Source organism: Orcinus orca, chromosome 20 (assembly GCF_937001465.1).
Source record: "Orcinus orca chromosome 20, mOrcOrc1.1, whole genome shotgun sequence".
Taxonomy (NCBI): Eukaryota; Metazoa; Chordata; class Mammalia; order Artiodactyla; family Delphinidae; genus Orcinus; species Orcinus orca.
The window spans coordinates 44,505,438-44,532,602 of NC_064578.1; the positions used below are offsets into that span (position 1 = coordinate 44,505,438).

At 41.3% G+C, this 27,165-nt stretch overlaps 1 protein-coding gene across 5 annotated transcripts; it reads right to left on the reverse strand.

Annotated features, from left to right (window-relative positions):
* Positions 1-1,483: 1,483 nt before the first annotated feature.
* Positions 1,484-27,165, reverse strand: ZNF793 (zinc finger protein 793). 5 transcript variants are annotated; one of them, XM_049703051.1, is made up of 7 exons: positions 27,035-27,165; positions 25,564-25,705; positions 19,761-19,882; positions 15,050-15,095; positions 8,243-8,372; positions 7,628-7,723; positions 1,484-4,445 (listed from the first exon to the last, which is right to left on the reverse strand). In XM_049703051.1, the coding sequence occupies exons 4-7, from the start codon at positions 15,062-15,064 to the stop codon at positions 3,463-3,465; spliced, it is 1,224 nt and encodes a 407-aa protein (XP_049559008.1). In that variant the 5' UTR covers positions 15,065-15,095; positions 19,761-19,882; positions 25,564-25,705; positions 27,035-27,165; the 3' UTR covers positions 1,484-3,462. The 5 variants fall into 5 exon arrangements, with proteins under 5 accessions (XP_049559008.1, XP_049559011.1, XP_049559007.1 ...); XM_049703054.1 differs by having other exon boundaries at positions 8,243-8,369; positions 26,962-27,100; XM_049703050.1 differs by having other exon boundaries at positions 26,962-27,100.

Sequence of the window (27,165 nt, forward strand, 5' to 3'; positions counted from 1 at the left end):
GCCTGCAATGACTTCTACCTCCTGGAAGTCTGGAAAGAGGAATCCCCCTTGTGTAATTTCTCCCCCTTGAATGTGGCTGGGAACTGTGACTTGCATCTAACCAACAGAATACAGCAAACGTGACAGGATGTCACTTGCATGATAATATTACATAAGAGTGTAACTTCTGTATTGGTAGCAGACTCCTTATTTGAAGCAAGCTGCTGTGTTGTGAGCTGGACTTTGGAGATGCCCATGTGACAAGGTACTGAGGGTAGCCTCTGGCCCACAGCCAGCATGAAATGGAGGCCCTCAGTCCAACAATTCACAAGGAATTGAATTCTGCCAACAACCATGTGATCTTGGAAGCAGCTCCTTCTCTTGCTGAGGATCAGATGAAACCACTGTTCTTGGCAACACCATGACTGTAGCCTTGTGAGACTTGAACCAGAGGACCCAGCTAAGCTGTGTCTGGACTGACAGAAACTGTGAGATAACAAATGTGGGTTGGCTTAAGCTACTAAATTTGTGATAATTTGTTAGGTAGCACTAGGTAACTAACACACTTAGATTACCAAAGCTAGAGACCAGTGTTAACAGATATCATAATTTTTTCTCATTACTATCTGTTCTGTGAGGAGGATGCTGTTTCAGGGCTAATGATTAGGTGTGTGATCCATACCACAGCTCCACCCTTGTCTGACCATCAGAATTACTGAGGATGCTTGAACCCTCTGCCAGAGCTAATCAAACAGAATCTCTGGGGCCAATATGTTTTTTAAAAAAATTCTCTGCAAAGTGTCTTGCCCAAGATATTTATTAACTACAAAGGCAGAAATGGCAGATTTAGAGTGGGGAAATCTGACATTGAGCACCTTGACCAAATGATCAAGGTTGACATCACCAATAAGATTTATCACCATCATGTACCCTCTGATATGATGCACTGAAAATGCATCACTTCTGTAATATTAATGCATAACCCAGTTAATCAAACCCCAATTGAGGGATATTTTACAAAATAACTGGCCAGTATTGTTCAAAAGTGTCTAAGTCATGAAAGACAAGAAAAGACTGGGGAGCTATCATAGTCTGGAGGAGACTAAAGAGAAATAACAGGTAAATGCAATGTGGGATCTGGACTGGATCTTGGGCTAGATGAAGACATCAGTGGGAAGGGCTATAGTTTAATTACCAGTATTATATCAATGTTAATTTCCTGGTTTTGATAATTATATTATGGTTATATTAGATGTTAACATTAGGGGAAGCTGTGTGAAGAATATTTGGGAACTGTTTTGCAACTTTTTTATAAGTCAAAAATTATTTCAAAATAAAATCAAAAAAATTTCTACTTGAGGGGTTCTCAAAGTATTGCCTTTTGCTCTTTAGATCTACACATTTTCTTTTACTCTGGTGATATCCCAAGGACTGAGCTAGGGGAGAGGCAATAGACCAGGCCAGAGTGCCATCTTGTCAGAAAATAAAAACATTTGCAAGGCCATGTATTTCAAAACACTCTTCCCCCCTTTATTTTGTTTTTCAAATTACAAAAGTAATATATGTTTGTTAACAAGTAAAACAATACAAAGATATATAAATTTAAAAACTACTTACATTTCCATTCCCCACCAGGGTAACCAATGTTAATATCTTGTTTTATATCTGTCCCTCCACACTTTTCTCTTTGTTCATATAAACACACACATGCATAAATACACATATACGTGTTTTAATTAAAAAAATAGATTCGTATACATTATTCTGAAATTTTCTCTTTTCACTTAACAATATACCACAAATATCTCCACAAATTAGTAGAGTTCTAGCTTCCCCCTCAAATTTCTTAATCACATATTTGACATATCATACTTGGTTCAGTTATTTACATAATTTTTCTTTGGGGCTTTCATTTTCCTTCTCTTGACTACCCCATTGTCCACCTGCATCACCCACCTTCCCCGAACCCAATGTATACTCTTCTATATTTTTCTCCATGCATATAAAATCTTACACAAACATATATGATACATGTTTATCACTCATAAGCACCTAGAAGCATTTTGTAACTGATTTACAAAAACAGAGTCATTTTACACACTTCTACCTTGCTTTTTTCTCTCAAGGAAACATTGTGGAATTCCATTCAGGTTCACTAGCATAGTTTTAACTTGTTCACCTTAACGGCTATATAAACATCCTATGGAATGGATATACTATAGTTCCTTCCCTCTTCTAATTTCCCTGCTGATGGACATCTATTTTGATTCTAGTGTTTTTTGCCACTAGGAACAATTCACAATAAATGTACATGTCCCTTATGTATTGGGGTTTTACTTCTAAGAGAAGATTGCACAAAGTGGCATAAGTATTTTAAGTTATAATAGATGTCAGATTGCTTTTCAAAAGAGCTGTAACAATTTATGTTTCTACCAGCAGTGTCTTAAGAACACCGTTTGTCCTGACAGCAAAAAGCATTCCTGCTCTTTTTCGTCAGCTTGATTGCATACTGTTATCTCATTATAACTTTAATCTGCATTCTCCAACAACTACTGAGGCTAACCATTTTTTTGATAAGCCCATCAGCCACCTGGATTTGCTCTTCTCTCAACTGTCTATTCATTCTTTCCCATGTTTTGCTATTGGGTTATTTTTTTCCTGTCAGTACAAAGACCACTCTTTCTCTGACTGGCTCTGCAAATATTTTCCCCAAAATCGTTGTTTATTGACTGTTGATGGCATCTTTTGCCACGCAAAAGATTGCAATTTTTATGTAGTCAAGTATTTATTTTTTAACAGCTTTTGAGTGTCCTGGGTTGGTAAAGTTAATCTCCCCCAATTCCTAGATTGTACATGTAGTCTCCTTTCATTTTCTTTCAAGAATTTTATTGTTATTTTAAAATTTTAAATCTTAAGTCCGCCTCCAATTTTTTTTTGGTATGGTTTGTGCTGTTGGTTCAACTTTACTTTCTTCCTAATTAAAAAGCCAGTTGTGCTAGAAAAGATGGAGAAAATGTGCTGGTTTAATATGTTCAAGCTTTTTTAAAAAATAGTTGGCCATATTATTATTATTACTATTATTGTTTTTTGCATTGTTAGACACCAAAAGACAATGGTGATATTTAGAGTGAAAAAGTTTGGTGAATGGCATTCTACATATGTGCTTGATATTCATAATTTATTAAATTCACATTTATAATTCTAAAATATAAATAGTGCTTATTATGTGGCTCACTGTGGGACATACCATAATATACCTCTAATTTTCTTCACATGTATTTTGTATTCTGTTATCATTTAAACTTTCATAAGCCAGAATGAACAGGTTTATGTTTTATAAAATATTTTCTATAATCTTTAGTATAAAATTTTCTGTCACAATTGGAGCATGACTTGCCTTATGATAAAACACTTGGTCATTAGATCAATGAGACTTCTCCTAAGGATGAATTCCTCCACATATAATGAAATAGGATATCTTGCTCAAGGTTTTTCTACAATTTTTAGGTTTTCATTCCTATAAGCATTCTTCCGAGCATGAACTTTCTGATGTCTGCTGAGGTTTGGCTTCTGGTAGAAAGCTTTGCCACATTCGTTGCATCCATAGGGTTTTTCTCCAGTATGAGTTCTCCAATGTTTATTGAGGCATGACTTTTGACTGAAGGATTTTCCACATTCTCTGCAACGATAGGGTCTTTCTCCTGTGTGTATTTTTTGATGTACATTGAGGTATGACTTCTCACCAAATGACTTCCCACATTCATTGCACACAAAGGGTCTCTCTCCTGTATGTGTCCTCTGATGTTCTCTGCGGTGTGACTTCTGGGTGAAGGCTTTCCCACAAAAAAAACACTCAAAGGGTCTTATCCCAGTGTGTATTCTCTGGTGTTTAATGAGGGTTGACTTATGTGAAAAGGCTTTTCCACAGTCGGTGCATCCATACGGCTTCTCCCCAGTGTGACTTCTTTGATGCCTAATGAATTCAGACTTGTAGCAGAAGGCTTTCCCACACTCAGTACAAACATGGGGTTTCTCTGTAGGTGGAACCCTCTTCCGTTTGTACACAAGAGAATTGGTTACTGCTGGTTTATACATAAGTGCTGGGTTATGGCTGAAAGCTTTCTCACAGTGACTGCATTCCCAGAATTTTTCTCCATTAGGTCTTCTATCATGCTTTGTATGTTGTAATAATTTCCCATATCCATAGCACTCATCTTGCTTTTTTGAATAGTTTCTCTTAAAACCATTCAAGTCTAAATTATGGTTCACACTCTTTCCACAAGAGTCCCAGTTATTAGGGTTTTGAATTGAAGGAAAAAGATCAGTGCTCAGATATGATATTTTCCCAAACTTATTACATTCATGGCTTCTTTCCTTGGGCAACGTTTTCTTGCTGATGAATGTACCTTGCCTCAAAAGCATGTCTTGCCGTCTTTTCTTCTGGACGTTACCTTGCCAAATGTTTTCTGGAGAAGGTACAGCAAACCTTTCCTTATGAATCTGTTATTATGACCTGGAATAAAACTATTTGAGAAATGCCCTAAAAGTTTAAAGGGTGCACAGTATATGAATAGAGAGCATGAATCATAACTAAAGGTACCAATACGAGTATAGAAGATTCAGAAACTGGCACAAATGTAATGAAACATGTCATAGATGATAGAGAGAAATAATTTTGAAGATGAGAAGATATTATAGAGCAGTGGTTGGCAAACATGTTCTTAAAGGACCAGCGACTAGTTTAGGCTTTGTGGGATATATGGTCTCGGTCACAATTACTTAACTCTTGCATTGTATGGTGAGAACACAGCCAGTATGTAAATGTAAGGATGGTGCAGCTGTGTTCCAATAAAAGTTTATGCACAAAATTAGGTGGCTGACCTATAGGCCAAAGTTTGCTGATCCCTGTTACAGAGGAAAGGGGTTTAAATGTCATAAAGCACCTTGTTACCCAATGCATGGTTCTCAATGGTCAGCATCACCCTCATCTGGGAACTGATATGTAGGCAGATATGCAGAATCTTGGGCCCCACCCCCAAACCTACAGAATCAGAATCTGTATTTTAACAAGTTGCCCAGATGCTTCGTTATCATATTAAGAGTTTGACAAGCACTGTTACAGCAGTCAGAGAGTTTATGTTAGTAATAATATAAATGGCAATGGCTCTAAGATGAACTAGATAAAAGAAGGAATCAATGAAGCTAACTAGAATTTAAAGTAGGAGCTCTTAACTTGGTATATAGAAATCTGTTCTAACTACAACTGAGCATTTCCTTTGATTATGAATGTGAACAACAAAACATTAGTATTAGCTCCTGTAACTGTCCTAGTTTGTGAATAAGGTATTTTCATGTCACACTATAGTTGTCACAGATTTCTCAAAATATGTTTACAATCATCTCTACTTTGAGATCATGACAATTATTTGACCTGACGGGAGATCTCATAATTTAATATATAAATAAGGAAGTATATCTACTATTATCATTAATATCACTAACATCATTAGTGTTTTGATATTGCATTCTCTAACTTTATTTTAGTAATTACTGTATTTTAGTAATTTGTATCTCATGTAATCTTATGGGTTTTATTATTTTTTAATATGTAAAAAAGGGGTCTATTAGGCTTCACCAGAATGGTTAAGAGTTCCATGGCACAAAAATGATTAAGAACCCCTAACTTAAGACATTCAGGCATGAGGTAATTTGGGTCCAATTTTAGGAGATATCAGTGGGAAATGAAAAGTAGACAGGAAGATTTAAAGTAATTTCTCAAAGGAAAACCAACAAAACTAGCACATAAGCATAGAACAATTAGGGTGACAGAGACAGAAGCTTCAAAATGAGCTCATGGTAGCAAAACTCTGGAATGAAAAGTAAGGTGAGGTATATATATGCATGCACTTGCGTGCATGTGGGGTGGAGGGGAGGTAGCAAGCAAAAAAGAGGATGACTTCAGTTCTTGCTCGACAAAAAACAGGAATAAGTGGACATAACTGTGGAGATGATCCAGACTGGTAAAATGGGGGGTAGGGGATCCTAGGTGGTACAAGGCGGACAAAAGTGGCAAAATGTCAAAGAGGCCGGTTGTGAGCATCATATGGTCTCAGAACGGATGACTTCTTTAGGGAGTTACACCATTGAGAAGAGAATCAAGTTTGGAAAACAGAAAATGCAGTAGTCCCTTGGAAGGAAAAGGCTGGGCTGCAGCCAGGGAAATAGAGGATACAGAGAACTTAGAAAGGAGGGCTGACTGGATACTATTTTTTGGCAGTTATTATATAAAATTCTTGAAAGAGGGAAAAGAAAAGCAGTTGATAGCCAGGTTACAATGGTTTCAGGAAGGTTGACGAGCAGTTTCATGAAGCAAAATTCACCTCAGAGGGCATCAGAGTGTGATGGTTAAGAATACTGGTTCTAGGGACTTCCCTGGCAGTCCAGTGGTTAAGACTCTGCATTTCCACTGCAGGGGGAGCGGGTTCGATCCCTGGTCGGGGAACTAAGATCCCACATGCCGCGCGGCATGGCTAAAAAATTACAAAAAAAGAATACTGGTTCTAGAGCCTGACCACCTGGGTTCAAATCCCCATTTGGTCCCTTACTTTGTTATATGGTCTTAGACAAGTTTCTTAACCTTTCTGTGATTGTTTGCTCATTTGTAAATGGGGGAATAAAGGCTGGTAATAAACACCTCACAGGTATTGTAAGGGTTGAATGAGTTGATATATGTAAAGGACTGAGAACAGACCTGGCACAAAGTGAGCACACACTGAGTGTTGGCCAGAAATTCTAATGCTATTGCTGCTACTACTACAACCAGTGAAAGCTGGATGGTGGTAATCTCAAAGACATTATTTTGGGGAGAAGCATGAAATGACTTGAATGTTTTTGGGGTTTATATAATATTTAATTCAATCATGTGATTATAACACTAAGTACAAATGGCATAAAGAGATCCAGAAACAGATGGCACTGACTCTTCTTGCTAAACTCATAACTCTATTGGAGAAGCAGAAGTCCAGAGGCATTCTAAAGAGTAGGTTACCAACACTCAGGATACCACGGATTATTGTTGAGATATTTTATAGAGCTGACGGGAGAGGGGCAGTTATTCTGAAAATTAAATAGAAGTGGTTAAGACAGACCAAACTCAGGCATCTCCTTCACTACCCAACTGTCCCTGTTCACTTCCTGGAATTCACTGCTTCCTTGTCTGTGACTTAGGAAATTAAGGGACTCAGGGATAACTTAAGGGATTAAGGAAAGGATAGGAAGTGAGACTCTGAGTATGGCAGGCAGGTCTGGGGCATTTTACCCAAAAACTGTTAGAATAGAGAATAGGAAGGAATCGGCAAGAACAAGAGAATCACAGAAGCTTATTTGTAAGAATGCCTGAATGTGAAAGAGAAAGTGTACTGATAACCTCAAGAGAGAGGCCAAGGATTCTGGAGAAAAGGAGATGGAGCAAGTACACAGGGAGGTGGGATGTATGGAGGCTGAAGGGTCACCAAGAAGGCTGAAGCTCTCAGAGAAATGTCTCCAGCGGCTTTCAAAGCTCTAAGGCTTTTAAAAGCTGGACCCTGAACAAAATCCCAAAGGTGCCAGCCTCCCTTAGTATGTCTTTTGCTGGATTTATCATACTTACCCCAACAGTGGCAGCCCGAGCATGATGCCTCACAAATCCATGGTGCTTCTTCCTGCTCCAGCCTGAGGATCACATATGGTTTGGTGCCTTCATAACCTGTTCCAGGAAATGATCCAGGCCTTGGACTGAGCTCCTTGGTCTTCTCAGGCAGCATTAAAGGCTATACAACAGACACTGTACTTGGGAGGAGACTGTACACACACTTTGTCCAGAACTCAAAAGGAAGCAGTAATCCAGGACCACTGAAACTCAAGCCAAGCTCACTGAAGCACACAGTATAAGGGTTAGGAATACACACTGTGCAGCCAGACTGCTGGGGTTCAAATCCTGCTCTGGCTCTGCTATGTACTGCATGGGTGGCACTGAGCAAGTTACTTCACCTTCTCTGCCTCAGTTCCCAAATGTGTAAAATAGTGGTACTAACAGTACCTACCTCATAAGGCTCTTATGAGGATTACATGAGCTAATATTTTAAAAGTGGCTAAAACAGTGTCTGAGACATAGAAAGTATTTGGTACTTCAGAGGTTCTAGGTACTTCAGTTACTTTTAGCAACTGAAAAAGGAAAGGTGGTCATTCAAGCATAATCTAGATTGTGTGGCAGAGCTGTTCTTACCCACTGAGACGAGGTTGCTGTAGGTCTCCAGCATCACATCCCGGTATAGGGCCCTCTGAGCAGGATTCAGCCTATGCCACTCCTCTTGAGTGAAGCCCACGACCACATCCTTGAATGACACAGGTCTCTGCTGAAGATGAAATGACATTGAGTCATGTGGGGAAAGTGTAGGCAGAGGTGGATGGTTCTGACTTTTTATAATGTTCATAGGTCAGAGCTTATTATGATCATATATCTAGGATGCCTTTTATATTCCTGGCTTTGGACTATATATGATGGGATTGGAAGCCACCGTCATTTATATTTGGGTCAACACATATTGACTGAAGACTGTGTCTGACCCAGTCCTGGTTGCTGGGGACACAGTCATGGGTGGCACCTGACCTCAAGGAGCTCACAGCCTGGCAGGGAGAGCAATATGTAAGGCCCTCAGGGTGAAAGGGCAAGAGCTGTGACAGCAGGACATCTGGGCTATGGCACACAGAGAAGTGAATGGTCCACTAAAATTATCAGGGTCTAGTTAGGCTTCAGAGCTAAGGGATCTGTGCAGCTGAATCTTCTCTGCAGAGATGGAAAAACTGCCTTCGTTGCAGAGGGAACAGCACGAACAAAGGCACGGGGGCCAAACAGTGATTTTAAGGATGGCAAATCACTAGTTACAGTAGAGAGTACAGAGGCCTGTGAGTGATGAAATGATGGACTTTAAGACAATGAGAAATCTATCAAGGGAGTGGGGTGTGTAGAAAGCACACTCTAGAAGGCATGTGGTGAGCTTCTTACATTCCGTGTCAAGCTGTACAATGGTAACTCTAAGCAGACTGTGAAAAGTTAAGGAGGGACATTGCTCCCTAGAGTAATCACTAAACTCAGTGCAAAGAGGTGTACTGAAGTAAATAAAATTCTAAAAACTATTCAGTTAATCCGCACAAAAATACACACACAAGAGAAAAGAAACAAAGCAAAAGCAGATGGGACAAATAGAAAACTAAATGCTAAAAAGATATAGATCCAATCCTACCAATAATTACATTAAACTATATTAAATTATAAGGTTATTTAATACATGATTAAACACTCCAAAAAGGCAGAGATTGTTAGACTGGATAAAAAAGTAATACTGCCGGGCTTCCCTGGTGGCGCAGTGGTTGAGAGTCCGCCTGCCAGTGCAGGGGACACGGGTTCGTGTCCCGGTCCGGGAAGATACCACATACCGTGGAGCGGCTGGGCCCGTGAGCCATGGCCGCTGAGCCTGCACGTCCGGAGCCTGTGCTCCGCAACGGGAGAGGCCACAGCAGTGAGAGGCCCACGTACTGCAAAACAAAAAAAAGTAATACTGCCTACAAGAGATACAGAACTCACAGATAGTTTGAAAGTGAATGGATGGAAAGAGAAATGTGGTGGGTGACCTGGAGCGAGAAGAAAGGAAAGACTCTGTACTAACCTAGGTGGAAGATGATGCTCACAAGTAAGACGGAAACAGTGAGATAGAGAAGGACCAACGTAAAGAAGAGCAGAACCTGTACCTTAACTGGTTGTGCAGTGTGAAGAAGGCGTAAGGGTAACACCCTTACCTTTGTGGTATCTCAAAGGCAACTGGGTGACACTGGTCACCAATGTCAATTGCAGCTGAGAAAAACTGCAAAAGTAAAGAGGACATGGTGTGTTGGGGACACAAAGGGGGAGACACTCGGCAGGCAGCAGGATGGACATGAGTCATGTCAGGAACAAGAACAGGAACGGAGCTAAAGCTGTGTGAGCCACCAGCACAGAAGTGGTAGCTAAAGTTGTCACACAGTGTGGTCTCTCTCAGCAAGGAGACAGGATGAGCAGATACTCAGGCCAGAGCCCCAAGGGACACTAAAACACAAGAGGCCAATGGCAGAAGAGTCCAGCTGGAGACCCAGAGGAGGAAGTTTGGAAAGGAGGCTCCAAAGCCTGGCAAGCCTCAGATTACACTGTCCGGGCAGTCAGTCCTCTGGTTTAGGGCACAGAGAACAAATTCTCCAAAGAGCCCAGTGCCCCGGAACCAGATAGCTGCTGAAAGACCCACAGGTACTAACCTAAGAAGGCATCTGTGATATTGTGATATATTAAGAAATATATATATTAAGAAATATATATATATATATATATATATAAATATATATATATATTAGGGCTTCCCTTGTGGCGCAGTAGTTAAGAATCTGCCTGCCAACAATGCAGGGGACACAGGTTTGATCCCTGGTCCGGGAAGATCCCACATGTCACGGAGCAACTAAGCCTATGCACCACAACTACTGCGCCTGTGATCTAGAGCCCATGAGCCACAACTACTGAGCCTACGTGGCACAACTACTGAAGCCCCCGTGCTCTAGAGCCCGTGCTCCGCAAAAGAAGCCACCACAATGAGAAGCCTGTGCACCGCAACGAAGAGTAGCCCCCGCTGGCCGCAACTAGAGAAAAGCCCGTGCGCAGCAATGAAGACCCAACTCAGCCAAAAATAATAAATAAATAAAGATATATATATATATATATATATATTTGATCTTCTTGCCTGATTCCTGGCGCAGAGCTTCTTAAACCTTTGTAACTTACAGAGCGACAGAAGTAATAATAGGAGTGTCTTTTATTAGTAGTAACAAGCCCGTGTCAATCATCTCAGAGTTTATACTAATGATATAACTCTTTGAGGATGGGGGCTGGTTGCCAGAGGAACCACCCAGGTATTAGATGGTTGGAACCTGTAGCCATACACCGCCCAATCTCTGGGGAGGGGAGAGGGATTTGAGATTGAGCTAATCACCAAAGGCCAATAATTTAATCAATTTTGCCTAAATAATGGAATCTCCATAAAAACCCTGGAGAGCTTCCAGGTTCGTGAACACAGCCAGGAGGGTGTGCACCCCAAACTCCATGGGGACAGAAGCTCCTGTGTTCAGGCCCCTTCTGTACCTTACCCTACGTACCTCTTTATCTGGTTGTTCATTTGTATCCTCTATAATATCCTTTATAATAAACCTATAATAGTAAGTAAAGTATTTCCCTGAGTTCTGTGAGTTATAGCAAATTATCAAAACTGAGGAGGGGTCATGTGAACCGCCAATTTATAGCTGGCTACTCAGAAGTTCAGGTGACCACCTGGGTTATCAAATAGGCATCTGAAGTGGGAGGCAGTCTTGTAAGACTGACCCCCTAACTTGTATGGTCTAAATAGAATTGGAGAATTGTTTGGTGTGGGGAAAAAACTTCTACTCCTGTAAGTAAACACTTTTTTCTTTAGTACCTAAGATATTATCTTCAAGTGACTGTATAGTAGAGAATTTAACCTTGCCCAAGGAGAGGTCTGACCTTTGCCCTCAGTTCCTAGAAGTTAATCTTTAAGCCCCTGTAACATCCTCCTAGGTAAGAGTGTCTCTGTTTACCTGGGGGCCTTGGGCCACACCAGATAGTCTAACAACATGATTTTGGGGGGAAGCTTTGGCTCACAGACATCAATCAGCTCAACCTCCAGAGGGGCTGGAAACTGAAGTCAGCAGTCAGTCATGTCTAGTTTACCAACCCCCAAAGGAAACTCTGGACACCAAGGCTTAGGTGAGCTTCCCTGGTTGGCAATACTCTGTATTGTCACACATGGTTGCTGAGAGAATTTTGCACTGTCCACACTCACTGGGAGAGGACACATGGAAGTCCTGTGTGTGGAGCTCTCCTGGACTCTGCCCCAAGTGTCTCTTTTCTCGGCTGATTCTAATCCATATACGTCTGCTGTAATGAACCCTAACTGTGAATATAACATTCTGTGAGTCTTCCTAGCGAATTATCAAACCCGAGGGTCTTGGGAACCTCTAAACTTACAGTTGCTGTCAGAAGTGAGGGTGGTTTTGTGGACTGCTGTCCACTGCTTTACAGTCACTGACAGACGCAAGAGGCAATGGAGCAGATCAGTTAAAAGTATGAACTTTGGGGCAGGACTGCTCGAGTTCAAATACAGGCTCAGCCACTAAATGAGCGACCCTGGGAAAGCTCTTTAACCTCTCTGTGCCTCAGTTTTCTCATCTGTTAAATGGAGATAATAACAGTGTGTGTCTCTTAGTTATTATATTATGAGGTTTAAATGAGTTAACATGTGTAAAGCCTTTATAAACTTTGCCTGGCATATGGCAGCACAATATAAAAGTACCTATTTTAAGTAGAAAAAGATTGTAAATCATTATTTAAAAATCTGTTAAGAATGGGAAAACAATTCTAAAGGACAGAAAAAAAGGTGGGGAGGGGCACCCAGGACCTGTGCCTGGGTGTCAGTGGGGTGGAGAGCCCTAGTGCACCGCACAGTGCCAGTGGCACTGGCCCACTATCTCTGGGAGTGGCCGGAGAGAAGAAGCATTGATAGGGCCCCACAGAGGTGAAAGGGCTGAGAGCAGCCACTCTCCACTCTCAGGAGGCTGTAGGTTTCCTTGAAGAATGCTGGGTCCTAAGGTGGTGAGACAGGAAGGGGGCAGGGCACAACCTTTAAAAGAATGACAGCTATTGAGGACACGACATAAACTGGTTAGAACCAACTAGGTCCAAGATGGTGGATGACTGACTTCCACTAGACCTTGAGCCTCAGTATACCTTATTGTAATACATCAGCAAGCTAAATGACACACCCATAGGTGCCATAACAGTTCCAAGGTGGACCATAAAAGGCCAAAAAGTGAGTGGTGGCCCAATTCCTGGTAATCTCTGCCCCTCCCCTAAAATAGTTGGAATAATCTGCCCACTTACTAGCCTATGAGATTACTCACCCCTATAAAAACTGACAGTCCCCGTGCATACCCTGGCGCTTCTCGCCTTCTGAGATGGCCCACACTCTGTCTGTGGAGTGTGTTTTTCCCTGAATAAACCTCCTTTCAATTTACTGTGGCTTGCTCTTGAATTCTTTCCTGCGTGAAGCCAAGAACCCACACTTGACAGCCGTCCCAGGGACTCACCTGAGACCTGGGATGTGACCACCCTCTCGTACCCCACTCTTTTTTCCTGCAACAGTAGCACTTGAGTAGTGGCCCAGGCAGATGGATCTGAAGGCAGGACCAAAACTAGGGTGGAGGCCATGGAAGCTGGCACGTGAGACCCGAAGACCCACGCAAAGGAGGTACCAACTAGACTCCCTCTCTGATGCCAGAACAACGTACTGTGGTAGTGCGTGAGCAGCAGTCAGGCTTCATCACAGAGCACAGGACCTGGCTCAGCGACAGGTTCTGGGCAGTATTTCCCAAAAAGAGCTAACTGGAATGGGATGGGATGGGGTGGAGTGGGATAGGATAGGATGAAACAGAATGGGAGGGAATAGAACAGAGCAAAGCAGAAAAGACGTAATCCTGCACCTAAAAGGCCATGTCTTTTTCACCAAACACAGGGATGAAGAGGAGAGAGATGGAAGAAACACTGAGGCTGTAAAATCAGCAAGACTTGGGGACTGAGTGTGAGAGGTGGAAGGTGGGGAGAAGTCAAGGGAAAATCTCAGGGTCTTGGCTTGCCTGGTGGGATGGTACCATCTCCTGAGATGAGAAACAGGGAAGAGGAGACAGAAATCAAGAGTTCAACTTTGTACACATTAAATCTGAAGTGCTCTGGGGCAGCCAGGTGCAGATGTTGGGCAAAGGGGTCTGAAGCTCTCAGAGGAGGCCTCAGCTTAGGTATGGATGTGGGAGTCACTTGCAGACGCACCAGCATCAACCTAAGAGTGGACGAAACCACCCCCAGAGGCCCCAGAGAAGGTTCAAACCCACAGGAACATCAATGTCTAAGACACTTCTTAAAAAAGAAGTGCCCTGGAAAGCTAGTTTTCTCTTGGAAATAACAATACACTTCTTCCTTATGGCCAATGCAAGTCATGGGCTGTGTTTGCCTTTTTGCTGGGCTACCAGGAAGTCCACAGTTGACTCTCACTGGACTCTCCCCTTGTACATCTGTATTCCAACAAAGAATGTTCCTTGCATCATTGCTTAAAATATCAAATTTGGAAACTACCGGAATGTCCATAATATGGGGGATGGGTTAAGTATTCCATGCATATGATGGAGCATTATGTACATTATTTAAAAAAAAAAGGCATGGTTCTTAGTACTAATATGGTACAATCTCTAGGATATTTTAATTGGGAAAAAAGGGTAGAGTAGTATGTATAATAAGTATCTGGCCATTGTGTCTATGTGTATAGAGAGGCTGTGGTATTCCACCCAAATCTCCCTGCAGTACCGAGGTACTTCTCCCAGCTGCTAGGAGATGGCTGGCTGTTGCCGGCGTGAAACCTTTAGAGAATTTCCCTTGGCCAAAGGAAGCGACCCCACCCAAGTTTATGTCCCCTCCCTGGGGCAGCCTACAACCAATGACTGGTTGATTTCAGAATACAAAGGCCTCCTTGCCTCCATTCAGGACAACATTGAGGACCATCCCAGCTCCAGAGCATCTTATAAGATCAGCTGATGCCTCTGTTCAACAACTCCCTCTGTCCACCTTGCTTCCTTCACTGACTTACAGGTGTTCCAAGAGCCTCCCTAGTAAACCTTCTGTGTGCAAATTTCCATCCCCAAGTTTGTTTTCCTGAGAACCCAGCCTATGACAAGGCATATGTGGTTGAAATGCATATATTTTTTTCTAGAACAGTTTCCCCAAGAAGGGAAAGTAGGCTCATTTTGTTTGTTTTTTGGCCATGCCGTGCGGCATGTGGGATCTTAGTTCCCCGACCAGGGATCGAACCCGCACTCCCTGCATTGGAAGCATGGAGTCTTAACCACTGGACCGCCAAGGAAGTCCCGAAAGTTGGCTCGTTAATGTCACACTTACCTGGTACTCGATCATTTTCTGTTGTTCTTGGAAAAAGATCTGCGGCCTGTGAAGACAGAGATGGGGGGGTGGGGAGGAGGATGGAGAAAGAGAACAGAGCTGTGAGGGACCAGGCTTGTTTTAGAACTTGCAAATTCCCTGTAAATCTTGGACAAAAACCCATGCTTTAGATCACTGGGGTAGAAGAAAAAAATGTTGCCATTCAATTCAGAATGTGGATGCACAGAGGAGACTTACCAGGAAACGAAAGTTGCTACCAAGTAAGAACTGAAAGTTATTAAAAAACAAAATCCTTAAAACTTAAATAACTGGCCCCAAGTATATTCTGGAAAAGGGGCTTCTATATCTGTAATGAAAATATTACAAAAAACTCAAAGCGAAGTAAAATAACTGCGTAACATTAATAAAACTAATGGTTACTTAAAGTATGGTACAAATAATTACTGAAAGGCTAAACCTTGTTATTCACCCAGCAGTTATATTAAGTATTGTCATTAAAAAATATTTTTTTTTCGGCCGCATTGTGCAGCTTGCTGGACCTTAGTTCTCTGACCAGGGATTGAACCTGGGCCACTGCAGTGAAAGCGCTGAGTCCTAACCACTGGACCCCAGGGAATTCCCTAAAAAATAATTTTTAACAGATGAGAACAAACATCCACCATATTAGGAAATATGGAACTAAATTTGTACCAAACATTGGTTAAGAATGTTTTAAGTTTTTCACTCACAGTAGTGAGAAACCTTATAAATAGGCCTGAATATACTTTGCCAATAATCTACAGCCTGAAATTGAAAATCCACATCCAGAAGCAACAAGAGCTCTCACACATGACTGAGGGGACTGTAATTTGGTTCAACCATTTTAGAAAACCATTTGGCCATATCTACTGAAGCTGAACACAGTTCCATTCCTGGATATATACTAGAGAAATACATGAATATTGTTCAACTAAGACTTGTATTAATGTAAGAATGTTCATAGCAGCTTTGATCATAGTGAGTCAAAACTAGAAACTGCCCAGGAGAACGAGATAAATTGTGATGCATCCATACAATGAAATACTATTCAATAATAAAAAGGAATGAACTGCTGACATCCATGCAACATAAATCTCACAGGCATTATGCCAAATGAAAGATGTCAAACATAGGAGAGAATATACTGTATAATTCCATTTCTGGAAAGTTCCAGAATGGGTAAGACGAATAATATGGTGACAGAGTCAGAATGGGGGAAGGGAATGAGTCACTGAGATGGGGCAGAAAGGAGCCTTCTAAGGTAGGTCAGCAAACTTTTCATTTAAAGGACCAGACAGTAAATATTTTAGGCTTTGGGGGTCATATGGAGTTTTCCACAACTACTCAATTCTGCTGTTGTAGCACGAAAGCAGCTGTAGATAATAATATGTAAATGAATGAGTGTGGCTATATTCCAATAAAACTAATTACAAACACAGATGGCAGGCCCTATTTGGCTAGTGGGTTAGAGTTTGCCAACCCCAGCTCTAAGGTGATGGAAATGTTGATCTAAGTGGTGGTTAAATGAGTGTGTATATGTATTTTAAAAATTCATCAAGTTGTATATTTATGATTTGTACATTTTGCTCTATGTATTTTATACCTCAGTAAAAGAGAAAAGGAAAAGAAAGGCAAAAAGCAAAAGGCAAGGCTCAGATGAAATAAGTTTTACATCCACCAGAACTGATTCACGCCTTTGAGGGCAGGAAAACCATCCCACCATTGTGGGGCTACAAGAGTTTGTCTCCTGATTGGCATTCTTGAGTTGTGGCCCTGATGGCTGACAACTCCAACTTTGTCAACCCCACAGCTGATTCCCCCCAGATCCAGGCTTTGCCCACTGAGAAACAGTCTAGGGACAACCTTTAAAACAGAGCAACTAGTATCTCTCCTTTGCAAAAAGAAGAGACTAATTTTCCTACAGGACAGAGAAGAGCTTTTCCTGAGTATAGTGACATTCACACCATTTGACTATCCTGATGTTCTCTCCTGTAAAAACACGTCTAGCAAATTACTGTCCTGAGGTTTCTTTACATAATCATGAATAATCCCTCCAACACTAATCAGTGACTGCCCTATTCTTACAGTTGGTCAATTCTGAGATCAAAGAAAATTAACCAGAGAAGACTGAGAAGAACTGGCCACGGCTGGAAGAACAGATTTTATTTAATTTTATACTTTTATGTGTCAAGTAAGCCTGAGAATTTAAAAATGAGTTATTCCAAATGTCATATAAGTATAAAAGGACTTCAGTGTCCCTAAATATTAAGCTTGCCCACATGGTGAGCTTAGCACTGAAGGTGAAATTCCTATAATATCATCATCCTCGAACTGAGATAATACTCGTCCTAATTGGACAAGTGGAGGTAAACTTTCTTTGTAAAATAGCCCAGGCATGCCAAATGTTAATAATACAGAGGGTTCATTGGGTCAAACTACCTCAGGATGAAGACTGAGGCCTCAAGGTCACCTAAGGTCCAGACCTACTAATTATTCAAAAGCTAGGAAGAATTTTATACAATATCTTAATAATGTTGGTAAAAATTGTTGTTTGCGTTACTTATATATTCCAATAGTGTTGATGAGGAACTGTTCAAGTTGTTACTAAGAAAAAATAAAGATTCTCTGAGAGGAAATTCTAGAAGCACTTCTGAACCTCTGAAAGAATGTAAATAAAATTATGAGTTTCTCCTTTTAAGGAAAGTGAACAGCTTCCAATTAGTTTAGTGATTGGCAGAAGACACTAGTTTTAAGGGAAAAAATTGTTTCCAAATGAATACATTTTCCTTGCTTTGTTTTACAGAAGTTCTTTCTCATGAACTACTGACATATCATCTTTTGAAAAAGAGAATAATTCTAAAGTGCAGGAAATATTCTCTATCATGATCTGGGTGGTGGGTACATGAGGGTACATATATGGAAAAATTCCTAACACTACAGTGCTAAGTGAGTTAATGTTTTACTTTTCTCTTAATGGACAATAAATATCATTTATTTAATGGACAATAAATATCCATTAAATGCACTGAAATACTGTACAGGTCATAAAGCATAAGTCATAAAGCATGGTTAGTGTGAAAGTGGCATTTAACTATCGTATCAGCAGCGGAAGAGACTGAGCAATGAGCTTACTGTGTCTTAAAAAAATGATTTTTCTTTACTGAGGTATAATTTACACATAATAAATGAACCCATCCTAACTGTACAGTTCGACAAGTTTTGACAAATTATTCACTCATGTAATCACCACACAATCAGGATATGGAACATTTCCATCACCCAGAAAGCTCCCTTATGTGTCTTTTGTTAAGGAACATCCTGTTCACAAGATATAACAAATTTGTCTCAATGGTATTAAGATGAACTATTTAGATTCCTGTCTCTTCTACAGAAGAAATAAAAAGTGATTTTCTTGAATGTTAAATACAGATACTTCTTTGCTTAAATAATATATTAATCAAGTTATATCTGTAAGTCAAAAAAGCAGTTAAAAAACAAGGTATGATCAACTTGTTTCAATTTCATTTATATGAAGTTCAGAAACAGGCAACCCTGACCTAAGTGATGGCTTTGGGCAGGCACTGCTTGGGAGAAGTGGGGAAGCCTTTGAGGAGCTGGAAATATTCTCTATCATGATCTGGGCTGTGAGTACATGAAGGTGCATATATGGAAAAATTCATAAAGCTACATGTTATTCTCTATGTAAGTTACATCTCAAGTTTTAAAAAACAAAAAAATCCCACAATCCCGTTATTTAAGAAATATATATGTAGAAAAACTTTAGGTATGAAATACAATAAAATATTATCAGTGGCTCGATTTGGGTGGCAGATGTTTCCTACTCTAATCTGTAACTGTAACACATATGCATTTCATTGATTACATATTTCATTCATTTTCCCACTGCCTTTTTTCATTATGAGGGAAGTCACAGGAGGGTTCGAAAAGGGGACGGGGTTCTCTGAGAGAACTGAACTGTCCATTAGGAATTGAGCTGGCAGGAAAGGCCTGGGGCAGTTAATCCAGCTTTGGGCCACTACGCTCCCTCCCTCACCTGCCTGGACTTGGCTACTCAGCCTCAGCCTGGTCTCCATGGCTACGCAGCTAAGAGTCCAGACAGGGCCAGAAAAAATAGGGGAGTGGGTTGGCCACATGCCACACTACAAGATGGCAGAATGCACTGGGCTGGACAAATGTCCCCTTCCCCTGAGAGAACATGCCTATCACATGAGAGAACATAGCCTTCCCTGCCTCTCCTTTCACTTCTGCCTGTCTCTCTGAATCTTTGGGCCAACCCTTCTCCCACCATGTAGCCATGGAGGGTCCCTGGAAGGAGAGACAACAGTTTGAGTCTTGCTAAACTTCTGGCTCAGGGATGATGATATTTCCTGTTATGTAGGAATCTTTGCTCTCACAAGAGGTCTGGATCCTAGGTGACTCCTTCAGAAGGGGATTTTTGTCCCAAATTCCCATCTCCTGGACCAGAGAGTCTTTTACCTGGTCTGCTAGGCTCTCACAGCTCTATTTCTCAACAGTAACTCATCCTCTGGGACTTCCCTGGGGTTCCAGTGGTTAAGACTACATACTTCTAACGCAGGGGGCGAGGGTTCAATCCCTGGTCGGGGAACTAAGATCCTGCACGTCTGTGGCATGGCAAATAATAAATAAATATTTTTAAAAAACAGTAACTCACCCTCAGCTGCAGCTGCTGACAGGGCGTTCTGTAGACGTGTCCAAGGTCCTGTGGGCCCCACGGAGAGCCCTGCTGTCCAGCGAGGTGGTGGGACCCAAAGGTATACAGGGCACTCAGGAAACCTGAAGATAAGCAGAGCCCATGGTGAGAGTCATCAAACAGACCCTCCCCAAATACTTTCTGAGGCCTAAGAGGAAGAAGCCTGCAGAAGACTGGGCAGTAGACATATCTGAATGATGGCTGTGCCCCGGGTTTGGGGCAGGGGGAACTTCTGGAAAGAACTTGAGCCTGAGAGTTACTCAGACAGAAGTCTGAAGCCAGTGATTCCTTTAACTGACCGAAGGGATCTAGTCCAGACAATTCACTTCACTGGGCCTCATTTTCCTCATCTGTGAAAAGAGGAATGATAAATGGTAATTTTAAAAAGCCCATCCTTAGGGGCTTTCCAAAAGTTACCTCCTTTAACAAAACCCAGGGGAGTTCCCTGGTGGCCTAGTGGTTAGGATTCCGGGCTTTCACAGCTGAGGGTGCGGATTCAATCCCTGGCCAGGGAACTGAGAAAAAAAACAAAACCAAACCCAGGAGTTTCTAGATTTTTTGATGATGGCCATTCTGATCGGTGTGAGATGATATGATTCCTTCCACTTTTCATATATATCTTCTAACTTCTTTGATTAAACATTTAATCAAGACAGAAAATAAAACCACAGAAAACTACCCACAGTTTGGTATAACTCAATTGAAGAAACTATCCCACATAATCTCATCTGACCTTTTCCACCATGAGTTTTTAAAAATACAATATGATATACTGTCACAGAATCAACAAAACCATGACTTGGGTTTTACAATATGTATGGATCATTTCATCAGGTTTTGACAGTTCTGCTACATTTCTGACAGTCTGTTTCTTTTCCTTCTCTAGCTCCCAAATCCCTCATTGTGACAGCACTTTAGAAATCTATCTGGCCAGAGTGGGACCCTAGAGGTTTCCTGTCTATGTGGGTTATTTGTCACATGATCTGACAACTCTTTCTCTGTAAACTAGTCAATCTCCCAAGATGCTTTCTTTGAGATTTAGAAGGTTTGAGCTCTGGCTCATGATCTAACTCAACAGTGTAAACAGCTTGTAAGTTTCTAATGTGTAGCTCCTGTTTTGTATGTAACTAGGATGCACTATTATATTTATACTGATAAATACATGGGGGATAAGGGAAAGCTCCAACTAATCAATATAAGGGAATGATACAATTAGAAAATCATCGTTTGGCAACCATAACAGTAGTGATTGACTCAGGCAACAATCATTAAAGGATAATATTAACACTAGTGAATGAAAGTTTGAGGTTATTTACATGGTCTCAAAAAATGCCCCCATAAGATACTTATTAACATAACTTTATGGTAGACAACCCACTATTAAGGTTACAGTGGATAACCTTAACCAAATGATCAGAGTTAACATTATCAGCAATATGACAAACCAACATCATGCATCTCCTGATATGGGACATTGAGGACACACCATAATTCCAACTAGCAATCAGAAATGTACATATTTCATAAGGAAAATCAGAAAAACTCGATTGAAGGACATCCTATAAAAATAACTAGCTTGTATTCCTCAAAACATCAAGGTCAAAAGAGGCAAAAAGTGACTGAGAAAATATTCCCAATTAAAGGACTCTAAAGAGACATGACAATAAATGCAACATGTAATCCTGGATTAGATTCCTGGACCAGAAAAACATAATTGTTATAAAGGACATTATTGGGACAGTTCAAGAAATCTAAATAAGGTCTGTGGATGAGACAGCTGTAAACAAAAAATGTTGCTCACCATTCCAGTTCTACAAGTATCAAGTCATTAGCCACTGTGGGTGCCTACTGACAGTGTGCCCTGAGGGAAATTGAGAATGGAAAAGACAGGAGGCACTCTGTGCTTTGGATAGAAGGGCACCTAGATAGTTAAGATGCATATCTAAGGAAGAATTTCAATCACCCCAAATTCTTCCATACACAGAAAAGCACTAAAATCATTAACTTGAGATGTCTATTCTTTGTGACTAGCAATAATCTTTTTACGCTTGACTACATGTATTTCCCAGTCAAAAAAAATCATATACATACTGGCTTCTCCCCTGCCTCTTCGTAGCAATTCCTCAGAGCTGAGAGGTTGTCTCCTGGGCTATAGTTCTCAGTAAGACACTGAATAAAACTCAACTCACAGCTCTTACGTTGTGTGTTTTGTTTTTTATTTTTTTTTCACTTGATGCTACTATGATAACAATAATAATACTGTTTCAAATGGGACCTAATGAAACTTAAAAGCTTTTGCACAACAAGGGAAACCATAAACAAGAAGAAAAGACAGGGGGCTTCCCTGGTAGCACAGTGGTTGGGAGTCTGCCTGCCGATGCAGGGGACACGGGTTCATGCCCCGGTCCGGGAAGATCCCACATGCCACAGAGCGGCTAGGCCCGTGAGCCATGGCCGCTGAGCCTGCGCATCTGGAGCCTGTGCTCTGCAACGGGAGAAACCACAGCAGTGAGAGGCCTGCGTACCGCAAAAAAATATAAAAATTTAAAAAAAGAAGAAAAGACAACCCTCAGAAAGGGAGAAAATATTTGCAAATGAAGCAACTGACAAAGGATTAATCTCCAAAATGTACAAGCAGCTCATGCAGCTCAATATCACAAAAACAAACAACCCAATCCAAAAATGGGCAGAAGACCTAAATAGACATTTCTCCAAAGAAGACATACAGATGGCCAACAAATGCATGAAAAGATGTTCAATATCACTAATCATTAGAGAAATGCAAATCAAAACTACAACAAGGTATCAGAATGGCCATCAGCAAAAAATCTACAAACGATAAATGCTGGAGAGGGTGTGGAGAAAAAGGGACCCTCCTGTACTGTTGGTGGGAATGTAAACTGGTACAGCCACTATGGAGAACAGTATGGAGGTTCCTTAAAAAACTAAAAACAGAACGACCATATGACCCAGCAATCCCACTACTGGGCATATACCCTGAGAAAACCATAATTCAAAAAGAGACATGTACCACAATGTTCACTGCAGCACTATTTATAATAGCCAGGACATGGAAGCAACCTAAATGTCCGTCAACAGATGACTGGATAAAGACGATGTGGTACATATATACAATGGAATATTACTCAGCCAGAAAAAGGAACGAAATCAAGTTATTTGGAGTGAGATGGATGGACCTAGAATCTGTCATACAGAGTGAAGTAAGTCAGAAACAAATACAGTATGCTAACGCATATGTATGGAATTTAAAAAAGCAGGACTGATGAACCTAGTGGCAGGGCAGGAATAAAGACGCAGACGTAGAGAACAGACTTGAGGGCACAGAGGGGGAAGGGGAAGTTGGGATGAAGTAAGAGAGTAGCATTGATGTATATACACAATCAAATATAAAATGGATGGCTAGTGGGAAGCTGCTGCGTAGCACAGGGAGATCAGCTTGGTGCTCTGTGACGACCTAGAGGGGTGGGATAGGGAGGGTGGGAGGGAGGCCTGAGAGGGAGGGGATATGGGGATATTTGTATACATATACCTGGTTCACTTTGTTGTACAGCAGAAACTAACACAACATTGTAAAGCATTTATACTCCAATAAAGATGTGAAAAAAAATTTTTAAATAATAATAGTGTTGCAATGTTAACGTCCCTGCTTTTGATAATTATATTGTGGTCACATAAGAAAATGTTCTTGTACTCAGGAAATTCACATTAGGGGTAAAAAGGGCTATCATGTCTACAACTTACTGTCAAATGGAGGCAGGCAACCACATGGAGGTTTTTTTTTTTGGCCATGCCCCGCTGCTTGCAGTATCTTAGTTTCCTGACCAGGGATCAAACCCGGGCCACGGCAGTGAAAGTGCCGAGTCCTATCCACTGAACCGCCAGGGAATTCCCTGCAGGCTCTTTTTCAAGCTGCCTTATTCAGTCTCTGCAGCCAATGGTCAGTCTCCAAAGGCTAAGAGATTTTGACCAGGGGGCTCTGAGGTCCCCCTCCAAATTACCTACAAAGAAGAATCAGCCTTAACTTGTTAACTTCATTAACAGGATCCTGACTCCAAATTCACCCCAAACTGCAGGGTTCACTTAAATGTTTATGTTTTTGGATTCCAGAGGGAATAACAGAAAACAGGCAATCTCAAATGGCCAAGCCAGGGCTATAGAACAGAATTTTGTCCTGGTGTGTGTCTGGTTTCAGTATTTCAGACAAAACTTCCACATTGTATGAATGTTTTGGCTTCAGATTATTTCTATGATTCCATTTAAGTCAAGTTCAAAAACAGGCAAAATTAATCCATTGAATTAGACCCAGGGGCAGCAGTGGGTATTGACTGATAAGGAAGGCTTCGGCATGCTAGAAATGATGTATATCGTGATCTACGTTGTGTTTACACAGTTCTCTGCAATGTAAAAATTCACTGAGCTGTAGCCTTAACATAAGAACATTTGACTGTCTGTGTATCTGTGTCCAGATCTGGAAACGATCTGGAAAAATGTTTCTTGCATAAATAAAATGAAACAATCTGTATTCAAACTTAAAAAAATGTTTCACATAGAGCCACATACTGCCACCCCATCAGGTATAGATATTCCATTTAATTAAAGTTCAAGAACAGACAAAATTAATCTGTAATGTTAGAATTAGGAGAATGGTTCCCCGTGGCAGGGTAGTAACTGGGAGGGGGTATCATGAGAATTTCAGGGTGCTAGAACATTGTTTTGTGATCTGAACACCCAGGGGTGTTCTCTTTGTGACAATTCATTGAGCTGTATGTATATTTTTCTATGCATTTTATACCTCAATAAAAGATTTATGTTAAAAACTTAAAAAAGAAGAAGTATTTGCTCCCACACCTGGCATTGAGCACAGTGTAGGTGATGAAGGAAAAGAGCTACAAGAAAAAGAAAATGCCCTAACTCCTTACCCTTGCATATGTGGTCTGTATCTTTGATTCTGTGGAAGGAAAAATCACAGACTGTCTGCTCTAAAAATGAAAGCTTGACATGTATGGCTTCTGAAAGATGTTACCTGCCTTACTCTCAACTTCCTTTGCTCCTTAAGGTGATATACTCATTGTGTTTTGTCTAAAGACTACATAAGGATTGAACATAATATTTATAAAAACAATTAAAATACTGTTTCAGCATTTCACCCTTTTATTAAGCTAATGGTCAAAATCATATTTGCATTTCATTTGTAATTTTGTCTCAGTCCATCTTAATCACCATTAGTTTGACTTTAATTTCAGTGAAGAACAGTTTCTAAAAGTAGCTTTAACTTTTGTTTTTGCGCTTGTTATTGTGGTTTTACGTTTATTGAATTGTTCTACCAGGATTTTATATGGCACAGATTCACGGAGGTCAAACGTACCATGCCTAAAAAACACAGAATGAAGCAAAAAAATTCTTAGAACACAGTAACTTCTAGATCCAGTTTCTTTTCCTTCCATAATTCATCTTTTTTCCCCAGTCTTATAGAGATATAATTGACATATAACACTCTGCAAGTTTAAGGTATACAATGCCCTGACATGATACATGTATACATTGCAAAATGATTACCACAACAGGGTTAGTTAACATCTCCATCATCTCACGTAATAACTTTTTTTTCTTTCTGTGTGTGTGTGTGTGTGTGTGTGTGTGGTGGGAACATTATTTTTAAGTTAAGCCTAGATAAAAGTATTTTCCGAATGCTCTCAAGGTTTGCTCCTTCAGCAAAATCTTTTACATCAGTTTAGATACTTACTCAGTAAACCCTTCGTTTTCTAACCACAGGCAAAGTTACATCCATCCTAGCTGCCATGGAGTCAGAATAGATTTCCAGAAACCAGGCTGACTCTTGGGATGCTGTCACAGATGGACATGTCATTACATTTTCCAGAAAGAACCTTAAAGGAAATATTAGGAGAAATATGCATTTTTAACAAGATGTTACTTTAGAGAATTCTAACACTTGATCCTTTCAAAGCACTTTCATTCATGTGGGGAACAGTAAAAAAGGGAGAAGAAGGTTTCTTTTTTTTTTTTTTTTGGTTGCTCCCCGTGGCTTGCAGGATCTTAGTTCTCTGACCAGGGATTGAACCTGGGCCCTCAGGAGTCAAAGCACACAGTCCTAACCACTGGACCGCCAGGGAATTCCCAGAGAGGGAGGTTTCAAAAAGAGTTTTGAAGTGGGCTTTCACCCTAACGAACTGAACGGAACTGGTTGCTCATCAGCTGGGGCATGTCACATGGGTGAAGTGTGTTCCCACTGTGCAGGGTTGCAGTCTCAAATCCTTGACTCTCTCATCCCCAACGTCTGCATTTTGCAAGCCTCAACACCAACCCCTATTAAGCCTCCTAATCACAGACACACGCGGTGTCTCCAATCTATTAACTCCCAGAGGTCCTTGTAGTCACAGATATCCCGGAATGCCAAACTTGACCATCAAAGGCCACTTAGTCAGTGACTACAAAACTCACTGATCCATTCTGGTTGCCGAACAGTGAAACAGTGAATTACACAGATTCCTGATGGCGAACCCACACTGATCTCCAATGCTATCCCAAAGACTGGGGATCAATCGCGGACTCCCACTGTCCTACCTCCCCCCACAATTACTAACAGTCCCAATCACTGACACCTCCCCCCCACATTGATCCCTCTATTCCCCATTCCCTGATATACAAAAGTCCAGTCACTGATGCCCTCAGATACCCCCATGGATGATCTAAAGGAAATCTTCATCACTGATGGCCTAAAGATTTCTCCAAACACTGATCCTCACTGACCACCCTCAGAACTGAACCCCGAAGTTTCCACAATCACCAGTTCCAGGTACCCAAACAGAACTTAGAACCTCCAATCACTGACCCCTCAGGCTTCTGATCACTGAGCCCTAACGCCCAAATCAGTGTTTTCGAAGAAACCCACTTGGCCTCAGACCCTTGAAGACCACCATAAACTGACCCCCACGCACTCTCTCAATCAAGAACCCTCGTTTATTGATTTCCATATACTCCCAATCCATCTTCTTCACAGACTCTGACACTGACTCACACAAACCCGCCACCCCAGACTCCCTCCCCCAAGAGGCTCGGACGCCCAATCACTTAACCCTTCAGTACCCTCAGTCTCTGAGCCTTACAGGTTCCCATGACTGACCCAGTTGGGCCACCGTAGCCGTCTGGTCGCCCTCCTACACAGGTCCTGAATTTGGACTGTTTCTCACACTGACCTTTCCCATTTTCCCCGCATCCGCGCCCATAACCTGAAACTGCCGCACCACGCCGCCTCTCCGCGGTATGAGCATTTCCCATCCGGAGTGGCCGTGCGCAGACTCAGTCGCAACTTTGAGGCTGTCGGCCG

Coding starts and splice junctions, on each gene's coding strand:
- ZNF793 (XM_049703051.1), bottom strand. Junction 7,724..8,242: donor CAGCAACCTCGTCTCAGTGG/GTAAGAACAGCT, acceptor TTCCTGGAACAG/GTTATGAAGGCACCAAACCA. Junction 4,446..7,627: donor CTCGGGCTGCCACTGTTGGG/GTAAGTATGATA, acceptor TACCTTCTCCAG/AAAACATTTGGCAAGGTAAC.